The following is an 18066-nucleotide window of genomic DNA, read 5'->3' as shown; positions in this document are numbered from 1 at the left end:
TACAGATGCAGATTAATTTCTTTAGAGAAGACACTAACAATGGAGAAAGAGGGAAGGTGAGCATTACTGACCTCCCAAAATCAGTGGCCCTTGAGCAGAGCTTTCAAGGAAGGCAAAGATTAGAAGGGAGTCCATACTGAGAAAGACACCCAGCCTGTGTCAAAGCATAGAAGGATCAAGTTGTCTGAAATATATTCCCAAGAGACAGAGAAGTGGATATGTGTTGAGAAAGTTTATGCAATGGGAATAGAAGGCTTTTTCTAGGAGTTCATAAAACTGGGGAATGATATGAGGAGTAGCTTAATGGAATCAAATCAAAGGTTGATATTTTGTTTTGTTTTAAAGATAGGGGATATCTAGATATATTTATAAGGAGTTGTAAAATAGGAGCCCAGAGAATAAGAAATGTGTGGAGCAACAGATAAAGTTGTCAAAGGAGTCACTTTCTAGAGGAAAAGGGGTAGGGGGAAATAGTATCATGGATATAAGCTGAAAAGTAGTCACTTGTATGGTGAAGGGCCCACCCAAAGATAGATTCTGGGGCCACATATTGAGGTGACTTTAAAATATAGGTTGGCTAGTGGGAGAATTGGGAGCAGGAGAAATTTGGGGACTGTGACAGAGAATAAGTGTTTAATAAATGTTGATTGAATTGATTTCAGGGCCCCAAATGTGAAGTTAATGACATATAAAATTATTTTAAGGTTTCTGTCACTGTAATATTGTATTATCATTAAGGGAAAAAATACACTTTGGTCATTTAGTTTAGGACCTGAATGCCCATCATGTGCTTAAACAATGAAAATAAATGTATAAATTTTTTAAATGATTTTCATTTTGTAATGCTAGCTTTTCCTTGTCTTTTTTTTTCCTCACCTGGATTTCTCTTTTTAATACTTAAGATTGTTTCTGGAGTTTGCTAAATGAAAATACCAAAAGAATTTTAGGGAGAAGGAAAATAACTTCCATATAATACCCACATGTATACAGACTAGAGTGAAAGGATAAATTCCTATTGTCTGTTAAAAAGACGTTAGGATTTAATGGGAGAGCGTGGAAAATGTGTACATGGAATTCTTTTCATTTACTTGTATAGATTATTATTTTAAAATTATTCCAGTGTTAGGGTTAGCTAGGTGGTACAGTAGATAGAGCACTAGCTCTGAAATCAGGAGGACCTGAGTTCAAATGTGGTCTCAGACACTTAACACTTCCTGGATATGTGATCCTGGGCAAGTTACTTAACCCCAATTGCCTTAGCAAAAAAATAAAAAAATAATTCCATTGTTGATCAAGTCACTTGATAAAATTCTTTCCTTTTTTTCTTCCTGAGAGAATTGAATAGTTCCAGTTAACTCAGCCCCTTAGGTGCATGGTATTTTTGATGCTACAAACACAAATGCTGAATAAGTTGATGAAAGAAAAATTACATAAGCTTGACTTTTTCAGAATACCTAAAGAATCCTTCTATATGTTAAGACAATTGAATTGGTGTTAGGAGACTCAGAATCCATATTATTTTAAATGGTTTCTGGCTACCAGAAGTCATTCTTAGTCCCCTTTTTGATATATTTTTAGATACTGCAATATTCTTTATAAAATATGCCAGATGTTTGAAACTCTTGTTGAGCCTCTGGTGGTCCGCCAACAAACAGTGAAGCATGAGGCGATTGGAAGTCAGACATAAATTCAAATGTTGCCTCAGGCACTTGTGGTTGCTTGATCTTGCAAGTCACTTGACCTTTTTTTCCTCTCTGTTTCCTCATCTGTAAAACAGGTACAATAACAGCACCTGTGTCTCAGGATTGTTAGATTTGTCAAAATATTTCGGAGATACCCTGTTTCCTAGAACTAAGACCCAGCTAACAGGCTTTGTCCTAAGCTGGCATAACAATAATCCTTTGCATTCAGGATGATGTCACCCTCTGACACCTTGGACCAGTATCAGATATTCATGAGAGAGTTAGCTTTCCTTTCCCCCCAGGACTATCCATCACAACTTCCCAATCCTTGTTCCCTTAGGAGTTGGTCTTCCCCTGTAGGAATCTTTTTCTTCACTCTAAAATTAAACAAACTTCTGTTTGTATTCTAACTCTCCTGTCTCTAGACCATTCTGTTTCATTTCTGGTCACCCACAAGTTAGATGCTGGTTCTAGTCCAAATGACATTAATTGGTGTCAGAAGTGGGATTTGACATGGAGCTCTGGACCAAATGGACCTCCTAGTATCTATACCCAATTGGGTGTATATGTTATTCCCTCTTTGAACCAATTCTGATTAGAATAAGGTTCACCCACTCCCCTTTCTCTCCCCCTTCTTTTCCTCAATTGTAAAATCTTTTTCTTACCACTTTTGTGTGAGATAATTTATCCTATTCTATGTTTCCTTTTCCCTTTCTCCCAGTATATATCCCTTGCTTACTGACAACTGATTTGTCAAAAGTCTGACACATACACTTTCTACTTCTCTACCCACTATCTTGTGAGTCCACTACTCTCTCCTGCTCAAATCCTGGCTCATCCTTTTTTTTTTTTTTTTTTTTTTAATAGCTTTTTATATGCATCTGTACTTTTATGGCATTGACAATTGCCAAATCTTTTGTTCCAATTTTTCCCCTCATCCCCTCGTCCTGATGGCAGGTTGACCAATACATACATCTTAAGTAAATTAAATACAATATAAGCATTCATGTCCTAACAGTTATTTTGCTGTACAAAAAGAATCGGAGTTTGAAATAATGTACAATTAGCCTGTGAAGGAAATCAAAAATGCAGGCAGACAAAAATATAGGGATTGGGAATTCTATGTAATGGTTCATAGTCATCTCCCAGAGTTCTTTCGCTGGGTGTAACTGGTTCAATTCATTACTGCTCTTGTGGAGCTTATTTGGTTCATCTCATTGCTGAAGATGGCCATGTCCATCAGAATTGATCATCATATAGTATTGTTGTTGAAGTATATAATGATCTCCTGGTCCTGCTCATTTTACTCAGCATCAGTTCATGTAAGTCTCTCCAGGCCTTTCTGAAATCTTCCTGCTGGTCATTTATTTCTTACAGAACAATAATATTCCATAATATTCATGTACCACAATTTATTCAGCCATTCTCCAGTTGATGGGCATCTACTCAGTTTCCAGTTTCTGGCCACTACAAAGAGACCTGCCACAAACATTCTTGCACATATAGGTCCCTTTCCCTTCTTTTAAGATTTCTTTGGGCTATAAGCCCAGTAGTGACACTGCTGGGTCAAAGGTATGCACAGTTCAATAACTTTTTGACTCTGGCTCATCCTTAATTGAGTTTGGCTTTCTTTGTGAGGAATGTTCCAAGGCCCCTTTTCTTGACCTGAATCACTTTGGTAAGGCCTGTTTTTGCATAAAATTGGCATTTGATTGTATCTTTTCTTTTATAAATGCATCTTTGGCTATGGACTGTGGTTTTTATTTTCCTACACTCGTAGATTATATGTGTATAAAAAAGAAGAGTCTGCAAATCTTCCATTTTCACTTCTTATCCAACAAACTAATGGAAAGGGTGACAAAAGATGCACATGGTCAATTTTGAAGGGGCTGTAAAAACACAGTCACTGTCAAGTTCTTTCTCTGGGGATGGGTAGCATTTTTCATCCTAAGTCCTTCAGGGTTCTTTGGATCAGAGCTAAATCATTTACCAATGGTCATCCCACAGCATTGCTATACATATTACATTTGTACTTACTATGTAGTACATTTCACTTTGCACCAGTTTATGGAAATCCTTGCAGGTGTTTCTAAGAGCAGCATCCTGTTCAATATTTCTTATAGCTGTAGTATTCCATATCAATCATATACCACAGTTAGTTCAGCCATTCCCCAATTATTGAACAAACTCCAGAAGAGAATTGCTATAAATATTTTTGTATGTCTATCTCCTTTTCCTTTTTTTTTTTTTTTTTTTTTTTTTAAATCATTTTTGGGATACAGACCTACTAATAGTATTGCTTGGTCAGATGGTATGGAGTTGTATAGCCCTTTGGGCATAGTTCCAAATTGCTCTGAATCCATTCACAGCTCTGCTAACAGGCCATTGATGTCTCGTTTTTCCCACATCCTCTCCACCATTTTTTATTTTTGTTTTCTTTTCTGTTAGCCAATATAATAGATATGAGGTGTAGTACCTTAGAATTGTTTTGATTTGCATTTCTCCAATCAGTAGGTAAGAGCATTTTTTCATATGGCTATAGATATCTGTGATTACTTCGTCTGAAAACTGACTTCATATTTTTTGATCATTTATCAGTTGGGGAATGGCTCTTTTATAAACTTAACTAGGTTCTCTAAATGTTTGAGAAATGAGGCTTTTGTCAGAGAAACTTGCTTCAATATCTTTTTCAAAATTATTATAGAAAACGACATTTCCTTCCATCCTAGTCCCCCTTTTTACAATATTATCTCTCCTTTCATCCTGTCCCTTCTTCCCCCAGGGTGTGTGTTGTGTGTATGTTAATTGAAGTATATGTTATTCCCTTTTTTGAACTAATTCTAAAGAGTACTCCTCCCTCTCACTTCCCCCCCCCCCCCAATTGTAAAAACTTTTTTCTCAGCACTTCTATGTGAGATAATTTACCCTATTCTCCCTTTCTTTCCCTTTTCCCCAGTAGATTCCTTGCTCACTTTATTTTTTATACCTTAGTATTCATCTCATACTTATGCCTTCTATCTATAAAATCCTTCTAACTACTCTAATAATGAGAGAGTTCTAATAGATACAGTTGTTATAATTTCACCGGATTCTATTTTGTGTGTTTTGGTTTTTTCCATTTAAACATGGATGTTGTTTTCCCAGTTTATTTCATTCATCAGTTTTATATAAATATTTCAGTGCTTCTTCAAATTCTTCAGTCATACAGCATAATGGTTTTTAAAATATTTTTCCCCACTTAACATATATATAGACAATTTTTAACATTTAGTTTTGTTTTTTTTTTTTTTTAATTTTGAATTGCAGATTTTCTCTTTCCCTTCTTCACCTCTTCCCTCCCTGGAGACAATAAACAGTTTAATATTGGTTACACATGTTCAGTTGTGCAAAACAAAACATATTACCATATTAGTCTCATTGTGAAAGAAGATAACCTACCCAAAGAATGGGGAAAACACCAAAAAGATACAAAAAGTAAAAAAGAGTCTGCCTCAATCTGTATTCAGATGCCATTGTTCTTTCTCTGAAGGTGGAGAACATTTTTCATCAGGAGTCCTTTGGGATTATTTTAAACTGTTGTATTCACAGTTGATGATCATTATACTGTAGTTTTGCTGTTGGACAGTCATTTTCTTTTACATTCATCTCTCATAATAGGTTTTCTATTCCCTATCCAGGTACATCTATTTCATTTACAATTCTTTGCTACTTAAAAAAAATCCTAACATAACTATATTGATGTATAATGGGATCTTGGTTTTTGGCCTCCGTCAGATTAATGCCTAACAGTGGGATCTCTGGATCACATATTAATCACCTCTTAGCATAATTCCAAATTACTTTCCAGAACCAATCTGAGCTATTTAAAAGTTACTGATACTCCCAATATGGCAAATGAATGGAGGAAAAGACACTTAAAAACAATTACAATATTTCATCCAGAAGTTAGCCAATGTAAATCAGTTGCCATAATGAGACCAAAAGAAACTAAAGACATTCTCTGTCATCATTAGACACCTGAGCTTCCTTGCCAAATGGAAGGTGTGAGTAGCCAAGGGAATAACTCATTTTAAATGTAAACTTATTGTAAATATCTTACTCAAGTAAGCAAAACGTTCCTAAGGACACTAAAGGGTAAACTTTGGAGGATGAGAGGAAGCCATAAGGAAATGCTGTACACATGTTTATAAGCATCTCTTTGTACCAGGGAGAACAGAACCACAACCAATTTAGACTTTTTCACAGTCGCACCAAGCATGCTTACCGATGTACAATGACAATGGCAGCAAATGGACCACACCAGCTCTAGTCAGAAATTCTCTATGTTGGACATTTTCAAACGTTAAGGGATCAATTCTCAGAGTAACTAAAGGAGCAAAATATTCCACAGGTTTGAGATAATAAGGTCCAAAATCCCTCCCCTCCACTCCAAAACTTAGTGGGTAAAACATGCCTGTTGCCTAGACCAGAGGGTATAATTGGGAAATGTCTGACTAAATAAATAAAAATACAATAGAACATAAAATTAATTTAAGATTCTTATAGTCAGTATGAGAAAGGAGGGATTTGAGTTGGACATCACTGGGCATTTGGCCTATAGGCCTCTAGTGATGGCTCAGTGGGAGTGTCCCCTTGCTCAGCTACCTGCATCACCCAATCTTTTTCCATTAGACATTTTCTGGAGGGATCCCAACCAAACTGTATAGATGCATCAGAACTTCATTCTTTGAATGATCTTATGGCTTGAATTACAAATGCAGTCCTTTTACTTGCTATACAGCCACTGATAAAAAGTTTTTAGAAAGTTCAAAAATCTGAGCTACACAGAGCAGAAAATGATGGGGACATTAAACATTTTTGAAAGATTGCATTCAGACTTTTGGGACATCCATCTTTGTCCTTCCTGGGCAGATGTCAGCCTTCTAGCTGCTGCTTCCTCCTATCTTTGGGTTGTTTAAAATCTCTTAATGTTCATATGATTCCACTTCTCCAATAGTGTTGATTATTGTTATTCCACAGAGACCAATGGAAAGGGAGCACAGTAGTAGGTGTGAAGAGACTACAATGTGTTACAAACAGGGAATTGTGAAGGATGGAAGGAGGCTGGTGTCCCCAGATGACAAGGGAGGGAAGAAGCCGGCAAAAGCCAGAAGGGACAGGTGATAGATCATTCTGTTTGGCCCTGGAGCCCCTGGCCTTTGTTGAGTAGGGAAGGGTGATGTGGTCAGAAAGGCCTGGGGGTGAGAGGTGTTCTGTTTGAGACATGTCTACAGGACATCCCTTCAAGCTTCCCAGTGTGAAAATTAGAGAAGTGAGGGCTGGCTAAGATAATATAATCAAATAACAATAATAATCATTGAATGCAAAAGAAGAAAAGGGGGTCCAAGGGCAGAGGGAGAAATGGAATGACAACAAATTGTGATGAGAGAAGGGACTTTGGGAGATCAGGAAGATGAAAATCTTCCAGCAGAGAAGAGGTGATAATAAGAGTACAGATGGGGCATAGGAGTAGGAATGGTGAAGCGAGGCTGTTTGAGGGAATGTTGATGGAAAGGCTGAGGTCTCAGTCTGGATGTGGGAGCTGAGGAGAAAAAGAATTAACTAGGAACTGAATTTACTGAAGAAAACAGGGAGGGATGTCCTAGAGGTTTGTAAACTCCAGCTGCAAGAATCTGGTTTGGGTGATAGAGAAGTTACCAAGCAGTGACATGGGGGGAACACCTGGAAATAGAAATGGGTTATTCCAACTCTTCTCCCTCAACTGATAAATTTATGGGAGTGCACAGGCATGCAACCAGGACTGGGAAAGGAGGCCAGGAAGCTGTCTGTGAGGAGAAAAGTTCTCCATGAGCCAGCAAACAAGATAAGTGTGAAAGGAAAAAACTTAAGATGAAAGAAAGTTTGTTACCTATGGAACATGCATTCACAGTAAAAAGTGCCAGAGGGTAAACTATGGCAAGCAGGTGGTACAGTGAGTAGAGCACCAGGCCTGGAAATAGGATGACTTGTTTTCTGAGTTCAGATTCAGGCAAATCACTTAATAACCTCTGTCTGCCTCAGTTTTTTCATCTGTAAAAGTAGCTGGAGAAGGAAATGGCAAACCACCAAGTATCTTTGCCAAGAAAATCCCAAGTGGGATCACAAACCAGAACCACAACAAAAAATGGAGAAATGTTTTAAACAGCAGTCCAGTTTAACCAAATAAAATTTTTTAATCAACTAAAATTTGCTCTCTCCCACTTTCCACCCAGTGACAACATGTAGTTACACAAGACAGATTCCCACATTAGCATGTCCTCAAAATGTCCTCGTGTGCCTCGGGAGTCCCTCACTTCCACCAGGAGGAGGCCCCACACTTAAAGTCTCTTAAAGCCATGTCTAAACTGTATCAATTGCTTGCTGTCTTCGGGAGGAGGGAAGCGAGAGGAGAAAAGTTTTGAATACAAAATCTTACAAAAATGAATGTTAAAAACTATCTTTGCATGTATTTGGAAAAATAAAATACTACTGAGAAAAAACCAGGCCCCAGAGAGCCTCAGCTAACATTTAGTATCTGAGAAGGTAAGGCTGCAGTAATCAGATGTTGCCAGTAGGGGCTACAGTGTAACACATGTTCTGTACTAAAGTTTTAAGTTTCAAATTATATAAAATTTTTCTCTTCCCTAAATTCCAGATTCTGCATGGTAAATATAATAAGGTGTGTGTCTGTGTGTGTGTGTGTGTATTTTAAACAGAACTTATTAGCTCTAGAATAAATATACATCACAGTAAAGCAAAAAGGATTCTTGTTTGAAAGATGACAGGTCCCCTTCCTTCCTTCTCCCCCTCATTTCTTTTCTTTCTCTGTTTCCTCTAGAATGAGAGATTGTCCTCATTCTCTGAGGTTTATATCCTTTAACATACCTACAAATCTTGTGCTAGGTATTTTGCTCTAAGCGAATTTACACACACGAATTTACATCTTACACACACAGGGAGGCAGTCTACCAAATGATGAGGCATTCATCATGTTATTATCATCATCATGTTATTATGATATTAAAAATTAACAATGATGAATTCTTTAGAAGTTCAGAGGAGCAAGAGATGTTTTTTGAGTTGGAATTCAGGCTATTTCTGATGAGATGCAGGAATTGGTATCAGTCACATTCCCTGGATAATAATACCTCCCCAACTTTTCTTTGTGACTCAAGAAACAGTGGCAGGCAGACTCTGTACATTCCCCAGATTGTATGTGTGGACCCAGAATAGCGGGCACAGGAGTAAAAGATGAAAGCCCATTTGAAGCCAACTTGAAAAGAGAAGTACTTCCTTAAAAGATATATAATTCCCAAACGCCCTTTGCCTGCTTCCTTGTTACATATTCCCGAAATTTTGAATCTTAAATTCTAAGATATCTTCATGAAAAAAAAATGTACAGAGTGTAAATATGAATTTGTGAAGAGGATAATAATTATATTCACCAGCAAGATATCCATGCCAGAGTTTAAATCAAGTAGTTCCACATCATAGAAAGCTACTCGTGTTCTCTCCAGAGCAGAGTATAGACATTCTCTCCTTCAAGGGACTCACTGCTTTCATTTGCATCTTTGTATCCCCTGCCCCAAAACAGTTTTTTATTCATAGGTGCATAATGAATTATTGTTGAAATAATATGCATTGAAGTAGGCTGCCTTTGGACATGGGCATTTTCCTGTTTAATGGGGCTCTCCAAACAGAATTTGAATCCTATCAGGGATGTTTCAAGAGGGAGTTTTTCGTCAGGTGCAGATTGGATGAGGTAACCTCTGGGTCCGTTTTTGCAGGGCCTCTGTGGTTCTTTATTTTGCACTGGGTCCCTAACAAATTGGGGAGACAGTATGCCTTGGAGAAGAGGTCATGTGATCTCAGCGTTGGTCCACTTTAGCAGAAATGCTGAAGTTCTCCTGGAGAAAGGCAGCAGCCTCAAGGAACTCTGATGAAGAGGCAGTTGTGGTTATCCAGGTAGAAGTCAGGTTATGATTATGACGTCCTGGCGCCGAGTTAGAAATGGACAAAAAATGCCTGGTCTGGAAGGCTGGTCCCTATCAGTACTGCCTCCTATTGTGCACAGTCCCCGAGAAGAGCAACAGGTCTGCCCCTAGCACTCTGGGCCACGTTGGGAAGTGCAGCTGTGGCCGTGTGACTTCCACCTTCTCCTCTTTGGCTCCTGGAATCTTATAGGACAAGTCAGTGTGCTAAGCACTGTCAGAAGAGACAGGCCTTCGAGGAGCTTCTCTTCTGGGGTAACAATGATGAAGGGCAAAGAGAAAGAGAGTGAGGGGGTTGAGACCCTTCTCAGCCAGGGTGAGAGGGGGATCCTTACCTTGTGCCATTTGGGCCTTTGATCTATAGATCCCCTCTGCCCCTCAGTCCTCACCTTCCTCTTCACATATGCATCAGCTGCCTGGTGTCCTGACTTCCCGCCATCCTCTTCCTTATTAGCTGCCTTCTGCATCTGGCCCTTTGTTCCTTCCTTGGCTTTTGCTGCCTCTGCTACTTAAAGCAGATGACTTTTTTAGAGCCTTCTGTGTGGTACATGTGATCACTTAGCTCTGTATTTCTCAAACGCTATTTATGTGATTTAAAAGAAAATTCTGGTTGTGTTTATAGTCCAGCTAAGAAAGCTCTTAACCAGGTCTGCATGAATTGAATTGAGATTTTCTCCTGGTGATTGTGGGTAGAGGAATCTTTGAGATAGCTGTATTGAAATACTTGGATCTATGGAATGATAAGGGGATTCTGTGGTGCACAAAGCACTGTGCCTGACACCACCTAGCTGGGTGACCCGAGCAGGTCACTGGACCCTGTGTGCCTCAGTTTCCTCATCTGGAAAATGAGCTGGAGAAGGACACAGCAGATCATTTTAGTATTTTCTGCCAAGAAAGCCCCAAATGGGCTCATGAAGAGTCTGAAAGGACTGAACTATAAGAAACTCTCTTTTTCTTGTTCAGATTCCATATCCTGGAAAGTTTCTGTCCAAGTTCTCCTTGTACCTAGACTAGTAGGCCATGGAGAGCTCACATTTAATGGGAATTTTCATTTCTGCAAATATCAGTGACATCAGCATAGAGCAGGGCGAGTCACGGTAACTTGTGGTGCTTGAGTTTCCATTGGACTTGACAACTAGAAAAGGGTTTGAGCAAAGACAGATAGTTGCTAAGGAAAAAAAGGTCCAGTCAGTGACTGAGACCTTGGAGAAACCTTTTGAGGCAGGCCCCCCAGCCTCAGCCAGCCATCTGTGCCGTCTCCTGGGGTGCCGCCCACCACTGCCCAGGCACTCACTGACCCTGGTTCTCTTTCAGCTCTGGCCATGGGCCTCTGCGTGGCCATGATCGCCTTCGTCCGCCTGCCAAGCCTCAAGGTGTCCTGTTTGCTCCTTTCGGGCCTTCTCATCTATGATGTCTTCTGGGTAAGTGTCCCTTGTTCTGAAAGCATCTGCTGTCCCCCATGTTTGCAGGCGGAGAGCAATCTACTTTTGTGCCCTCAAGCCCGCACAAGCCTCCAGTCCCCACTGAACTCTGACTTGACATGGAATAAGTTGTTTCCTATATTGGGTTTCACCAAAAATCCTATTTTCATGAACCAATTAATGGCCTTTGACAGGACACATTTTTACAGTGGAAAAAATGTGGATCCCTCAGAACACTAATAAGTTGTTCTTAGTGGGAAAGAAGGGGAAAAGTGAAGACCTTCCTGTACTCTTGGTTTCTACAGGAAAGTCCATCTCTGTTTTCCAGGTCTTTTTCTCCGCCTACATCTTTAATAGCAACGTCATGGTCAAGGTGGCCACCCAGCCGGCCGACAACCCCCTGGATGTCCTCTCCCGGAAGCTTCACCTGGGACCAAACGTGGGCCGAGACGTTCCTCGATTGTCTCTTCCTGGAAAATTGGTCTTTCCAAGGTAAGAAGGCTGAGCTTGTGCTCTTGGCAGCTTGTGTGCCATCTATGCTGATGGCAGAGACACAGATGAAGTCATCAAAGTGGGGGGGGGGGAGCAAACGTCATCCTTCAGGGGTTGTTTCTCACTTGGATCTTCTTCATTTGCCCGTGAGCCCTGATCTCAGGCCTCCAGATGAGGAACACTGACTTACACACTCACAGTAGCCCCAGCTCCTTGATGGTAAATGAGTGAGTCCCCAAGGGGTATTAAGCCTGCAGCAGCCCCAAGGGGGCTTTCCCCCCACAGCCACTGTGGGATAGCCTGGCCCAGGGGGTGACGGGGACCGGGGCCCAGCATGGGATTGTGGTGCTGAGCCGCAGGTCCCATCCTAGAATGGCCCCTTCCCCAAGAGATGATCGGAAGCCTGGCCCCCAGGGGAGGGCAGGCGGGGGCCAGGGTCCCAGCCCCGTGGGCCCGTCTCAGGAGCTCTGTCTGCTCTAGCTCCACGGGCAGCCACTTCTCCATGCTGGGCATTGGCGATATCGTGATGCCGGGCCTCCTGCTGTGCTTTGTGCTGCGCTATGACAACTACAAGAAGCAGGCGAGCAGCGACTCGTGTGGGGCGCCGGGGCCGGGCAACATCTCAGGCCGCATGCAGAAGGTCTCCTACTTCCACTGCACTCTCATCGGATACTTCGTGGGTAAGGGACGGCGGCTGCCTCTAGGCCAGCTCTGCCCGCTGGGGTCAGGCAGTCGAGTGCGTCCTGATCCGGGAACTCCACACTGTGGCTCCCAACTCTGCATTGGAGAGTATAGTGCCAAGAGCCATCCTGCGGGGAGCTGAGCCCGGGAGCAACCTCTGGGGGGGGGGCCTGGCTGAAATCCTCCTAAGGGCCATTCCAGGGCTGGCCACAGACTGCCCAAGTCTTTCTGGAAGTTTGCTTGGCATGATCACAGTCAGCTGGTTGATGGGAGGTTGTCCGAGGCCTAGTGCTGACTATGGACGCCTCGTGCCGCGGCCTCAGGGAGGGCAGCCCTGGAGCGCTGCGGGGGAGCCTCTGTGGGCACCCTGGGGGTCTTGCTCTGCCCTTCCCTAAGTCCTCCCAAGGAAGGCTGAAAATGAGGGGGCACAGCTCACTTTAGAAGGGAAACCTCAGAAGTTATCTCCTTATTACAGAGGAGGAAGTGGAGGCTTGGGAGTCAGGGCAGGGGCCAAAGCTCCCCCAACACCCACTCCCTCGGCCCCCTGGGCCTTGTTTTGCTCATGTGTTCAATGAAAGAAGAAGGACCAGATATCAGCTCGAGCCCTGTGGCACCCGGACCGGGTCAGAGCCTTAGTGTGGACTTAAACTGGGGCTTTGACCCTGCTTGGGAAGACCAAAGCCAAGGGGAGATGAGAAGGCCCTAGGGATGGGGGGCCGTGGGGGTGGAGCTCAGCAGGCCTGGGGCCTGGCAGGATCTTTGGGATCCTAAACTATCCTAAAGCTGAGCCTCTCACCTCTCATGCTGAATAAGATGGTCACATGATAGACCCCAACATTTTAGGATCACCCTGAAGTCCAGTAGCAGAACTCCTCCAGATTTGGCCTTTTGAGAGGGGCCCATGTTGACGTCTCTGCTCCTCCCATAGGTCTGCTGACGGCGACAGTGGCATCTCGGATTCACCGTGCGGCCCAGCCTGCCCTCCTCTACCTGGTACCCTTCACCTTGTTGCCGCTCCTCACAATGGCCTATTTAAAGGTGAGACCTCCCCCTCAGGCCCTGGGGCTTCGTTGGGGGCCCTCTCGCTCGTGACAGTGACCACCCGGCATCCACAGGTGCCCGTCCTCGCTGCCACGGCAGAAGCCCAAGGGGCAGCTTCCACCAGGGCAGGCTCCCCCTGGTGATCGGGTGGGTCCCATCAGAGGAACTGTCGATGGAGACTCTTTGGGCCTTCACTTAAAAGAAGGAACCCATCATCAAGCTCAAAGTATTAATGGGGTGAATCTAGAGTTTTCAGATATTCATTTGAAACTCTGAATCTCAGGAATGGGGTGAAATCTGTATTGTTGGAGTGTCTGCATAAGCCGAGGGGGGAGAGGCCTGACCGGGAGACTTTGCTGAATATCCACCTGGTTGTACTTTGTAAGTTGGGCTTGGGAGGACCTAAGAATGGGTCTTTAAATGAAGCATTTCTGCAGTCACAGGTGACTTTATAGGGAGCAAAATGTGTGTGCCAACCACTGGATTCTTTCCAAAAATAATTTGACAGCCTAGATCTAGAACCAGAAAGAAACAGTGAGACGATGAGCTTCATGGCCCCGTAATGACGCACAGTCTCCTCCTCTTCTAGGGTGACCTGCGCCGCATGTGGTCGGAACCTTTCCACTCCAAGGCCAGCAGCTCACGGTTCCTGGAAGTATGATGGAGCAGCCAGAAAGTGACCAGACTCTGCTGTGGTCCTTTTCCCTTGACTCGGTGGTGGTTTTGTTCCTTCCCAGAGTGGTCCTGGCCGGGAGTGCTAGTCTGACCTGACTTTGCATTGAAAAGGGGGCTGAGGCTTCAGAGACCCCCCCCTTGGGTTCCTTCCTCGTGCGCTTGTGGAATTGGAGCCAGTTGGAGAAGGTTCCGGCCTCCCCTTCTCTGTTTTTATGGACCTACCCAACTGTCCCCTTAGTGGGCCAGGCGGGGCCTGGACAGTGGCAAGGAGCCGTCCAGGAGCCGTGGACCTGGACTTCAGGGGAGCCTCGTACCCTTTGGGACAGGGTTCCCATAGGGGCTTCCTTTCAGAGACTGAGACAGAAGTTCTGTCACAAGAATCTTTTTTGGATTGATTAAACCTTTTCTGTGGTGTTCGATGACTCATTAAATCCACAGACACACATGGAGTGACTTCTTACAGTATAAATATAAGAATTTGTTGTAATGAATTCCATTTCCACCCAGATGTCGTGTTGGCAGTGAACAAGGGCACGGTTTTTATACATGTACATGCGCGCGTGTGCGCACACACATAGCTCTCTCTATATGTGTGTGTGTGTGTGTGTGTGTATATATATATGTATATGTATGTATATATATATATACACACACACACACACACATATATATATATATATATGAACCGAGAGGAAGCTCTGCTGTGCTCGAGCCGCGAGCTGTCAGGTGCGTTCGCCTCGCCGTGACCTGGAGTGTGGGACAGCCTTCCCCAGCCCGGGGCCGGCCTCGAATCCCTCGGCCCTGGAGCAAGGGGTGGCCTCCATGCCCTCGGCAACTAGGGAAGCAGCCGTCTGGGCCCCTCGGGGCCCTTCTTGTTTTCCTTTTCACAGGCCCCTCCCTGACCTCTCCTGTTTTTTAGCCGTCTCTTCCTAAACCAATGCATGTATCATAGCAGCAGAAATCTTTGTGCTTTCTGATCAAGTGATGTACCACGTGTAAATACATTTTTTCTATTTTCTATTTTTTTTGTATTTTTGGCATTTTGTTTCATTAATATTCTGTATTTTCCATGCCCTCCTTAAAAAAAAGAAAAGAAAAGAAAAGAAAAAAAGGAAAAACAAAACAAAAACAAAACAAAAACCTGTCTTTTGCTATTGTGACCCTGGTCCAAGTTTCCCTGCTATGGCAGCTTTGTCCCTGGGACTCAGTTAAAATGTGGACTTTTCTGAGTGATTCTGGGTACATTATTTTCATGACTTCTTGTTGTCTAAACCAGAGCTAGTGAGTTGCCCTTCGACACTGTGTAGACATAGGGGCTGGGCATTTAAAGTGAGCAAATCCTCAGAGAAGCTCTGGATCCCAGGAATTCGAGAAAGTGGAGGGCCAGGTTCTGGCCAGGCTGACCATATGGCCAGCACTTGTCCTGGGTAGCTTTAGGCCCTGATAGCTGCTGTCGCCCACTGTTTGTGGAACTGCTCACAAAGATCAGCAGGCAAGCAGGGCACGGGACCCGGGAGAGCCTGGTTTTTCTCCCAGCTGTTTGACCCAGCTCCTTCTTAGATCCTTCCGTGTCTATGGCACGAATTATTTTTCCATTACTCTAAGTAGCCTTTGATGTAACTCAGACTGAATGGGGCTCCAGGATGTGGCCAAGGCTTCATAAGGCTCATGGGGCTGTGTTTTCTTCCGCAAATCCTGCTGAATTTTACAAACAAAACTTTTTTCCCGTGTGCTCTGTCTCCACAGGCAGGCTCTTTGTGCCTCGGCTTATTCAGCTTGGTCTGAAAGGTCTCCAACCTCGGCTCTTTTCCACAGAACTGAAGCTCCCCACCAATAGACACCCCCAAAGGGCACTCCCCTCTCACCACTTAGAGACATTCCCTTTTTCTACATGTTCCAGGTAATCAGGTGATTTCTACAGAGAAGACATGCTCATTACTTAGAAATTTAGGGAATTGTGTAGTTTCTAGGGACCCGAAGCAGATGGAAACATTTGTCTCTTAGATGTTGCACCGTTCATTGGCCATTTTGTTCCGCTAGATGAGGGAGGCTAGCAGGGATGGCTTAGGTGTCTTCCCAGAGGCACCTCCCTCCAGCTCTTCTGCATTTCAGAGTGGGTTCTAAATAGTATCTGTCATTAGAACTGCTTAGACTCTAGAACATGATCCTCCCACATTTTTCTATTGGCTTTAAATAGGTGTGGAAAGAGGGCAGGCTCAAATCCTGGCTCTGTCATTTTCCCACCAATGTGTTGATGGACAAGTCCCTGAATCCATCTGGGCTTTTGTCTCTACACACCGTGAAACGCCAGCCCAGGAGTAAACTTCCACATCGATGATCTTGCTGCCCTAATCCTGAGGATTATTCCAGTGTTGAATGGAAACAGATGGCATTGGGCCTTTGGCCATCTGTCATGCTGCACTCGTGCCCTCGGACACCAGCCCGTCCGGCCCGGGCTGCAAGTAGCCGGCCTTCGAGGCCTCCAGCGAGAGGCGGCCCACGCTGCGGGGGAAGCTCTGTCGGTCGGGACCTCCCACGGCCCGCCGGAGACTGGAGGACAGTAGTGAACAGTGACTTGGCCACCATCCGGATGGTTCTCAGGCCAAAATCCACTTTCTTCAACCATTCCTCAAAGGGCACAGATTCAGAGTTGCATCCCAAGGTGATCTCAGGCCTTCCTGCCTGCCCTCGCACCTCACACCCCTAGATCTAACGGGGCCTCCGCCATCAGGTCTAGCCTAAGACCTTAACCTTCATTTCAGCCCATTGATGTGGCCTGCCTAGATCTTTTTAAATCCAGATTTTGTTATCTATTGCATTAGCCACCCCCCTCCCCCTCTGGTAGTCATCCAATTCTTTATTCAGTTATTTATCCAAATAGTATTTCATTCACAAAAAATAAGCAAAAAATCCTGTCTATTCCATGATCTTTCCTCCCAATACAATTTAAAAGCACTAGGAATCATCCACATTCTCCATATAGTCATTATGCTCGGTGACAGAGATACAGGTGCACCGGGGAGGAGACAGGAGCGTGGAGGAAGACCAAAGAGCTGAGGAGCAAGGATCTACTGGGGGATATGGAGAAGACCGAGAAGGTCCCCAGCACCGCAGTCAGCCAAGATCTCCTTCCGTGGAGGGTCAGAAGTCAAGCCCATCCCATCCCCTGGCGCAGCAACTTTTCTGATTGGGCACATCTGTCTCCTTCAGCAGCTCTCATTTTCTCCCTTCAGAATTTTCTCTTTGAAATTTCAATTTCCATCCTTCCTGGACTGACTTCCCCTTGAAGAATTTTAGACCAGGGTATCCTATGTCATCTTTGAACCATTTGAAACTTGTTCCCCCCAAATCTAGGCTCACATTCCCAGCTTTGTTCCTCTCTTCAAGCCAAGCTATTTCCTCTTCCGCTTCCCATATTTTCCATCTCAGCATTCACTTCCTCCTTCTTATAAGAATCGGGTCCTCATTGGGCTTTCGAAGGATAAAAAGATTATAGGAAGCTTTTTAAACAAGGTGCCTGCACGTACCTCGGGCCACAAGCTTCACAAGTGGCTCGCTCTCGGTTCTCACCAAACTCCCGGCTCTGTGTCCTCCCATGCTGCACAGGGAGCTGGTGTCTAGCTCAGTAATTCAGCATCATCCACCACCTCCTCTCTTTTCTTCAAATAGACTTTTGGAGGTGATTTGTTAGACTCCAGGCCCATAATATCCTTGAGTCCTCAGATACGATCGGCCCTTGCTGAGCACCTGTCATGGATGTATTTTAAGTGGGAGTCCAACATTTAAGCCCCAAATATTAACCATTACAGGGCGGACTTGGCATTTTGCTCTTTCTTTCCTTTTAGGTGTCTGATAGTTGAGCTGTGGCCGCCAGGCAGGAACATGGGGAGCATCGGTGCGTAAGAGTCAGTGCCCTTCCATATGTGAGCAGGTTCAAATTTCCCCTTCTTCAAATTAACTCTCCCCTTCCTCATTTGGAGTTAATGAAGGACAGGATGATTGAATACTCTTGTTGCGGCTACTGCGCTCTGCTTTGCTCACAGCCGGGCTGACTCCCAGCAGGAC

The 18066-nt window shown here is 43.9% G+C and overlaps 1 protein-coding gene across 1 annotated transcript in view; it reads left to right on the top strand.

Annotated features, from left to right (window-relative positions):
• SPPL3 (signal peptide peptidase like 3) overlaps nucleotides 1-15021 on the top strand; it is a 119500-nt gene extending 104479 nt beyond the window's left edge. The window contains exons 7-11 of the mRNA XM_031948734.1: nucleotides 11006-11112; nucleotides 11441-11604; nucleotides 12085-12284; nucleotides 13214-13323; nucleotides 13916-15021. Of these exons, the coding sequence (XP_031804594.1) occupies nucleotides 11006-11112; nucleotides 11441-11604; nucleotides 12085-12284; nucleotides 13214-13323; nucleotides 13916-13987 (653 nt within the window). The 3' untranslated portion in view covers nucleotides 13988-15021. The remainder of the gene's footprint in view (nucleotides 1-11005; nucleotides 11113-11440; nucleotides 11605-12084; nucleotides 12285-13213; nucleotides 13324-13915) is intronic.
• The last annotated feature ends 3045 nt before the right edge of the window (nucleotides 15022-18066 follow it).

The sequence above is a fragment of the Sarcophilus harrisii genome, chromosome 1 (genome assembly GCF_902635505.1).
Source record: "Sarcophilus harrisii chromosome 1, mSarHar1.11, whole genome shotgun sequence".
NCBI classification, from domain to species: Eukaryota; Metazoa; Chordata; class Mammalia; order Dasyuromorphia; family Dasyuridae; genus Sarcophilus; species Sarcophilus harrisii.
The sequence above is the reverse complement of the archived record's forward strand: the minus strand, read 5'-3'. Positions and strand labels throughout refer to the sequence as shown.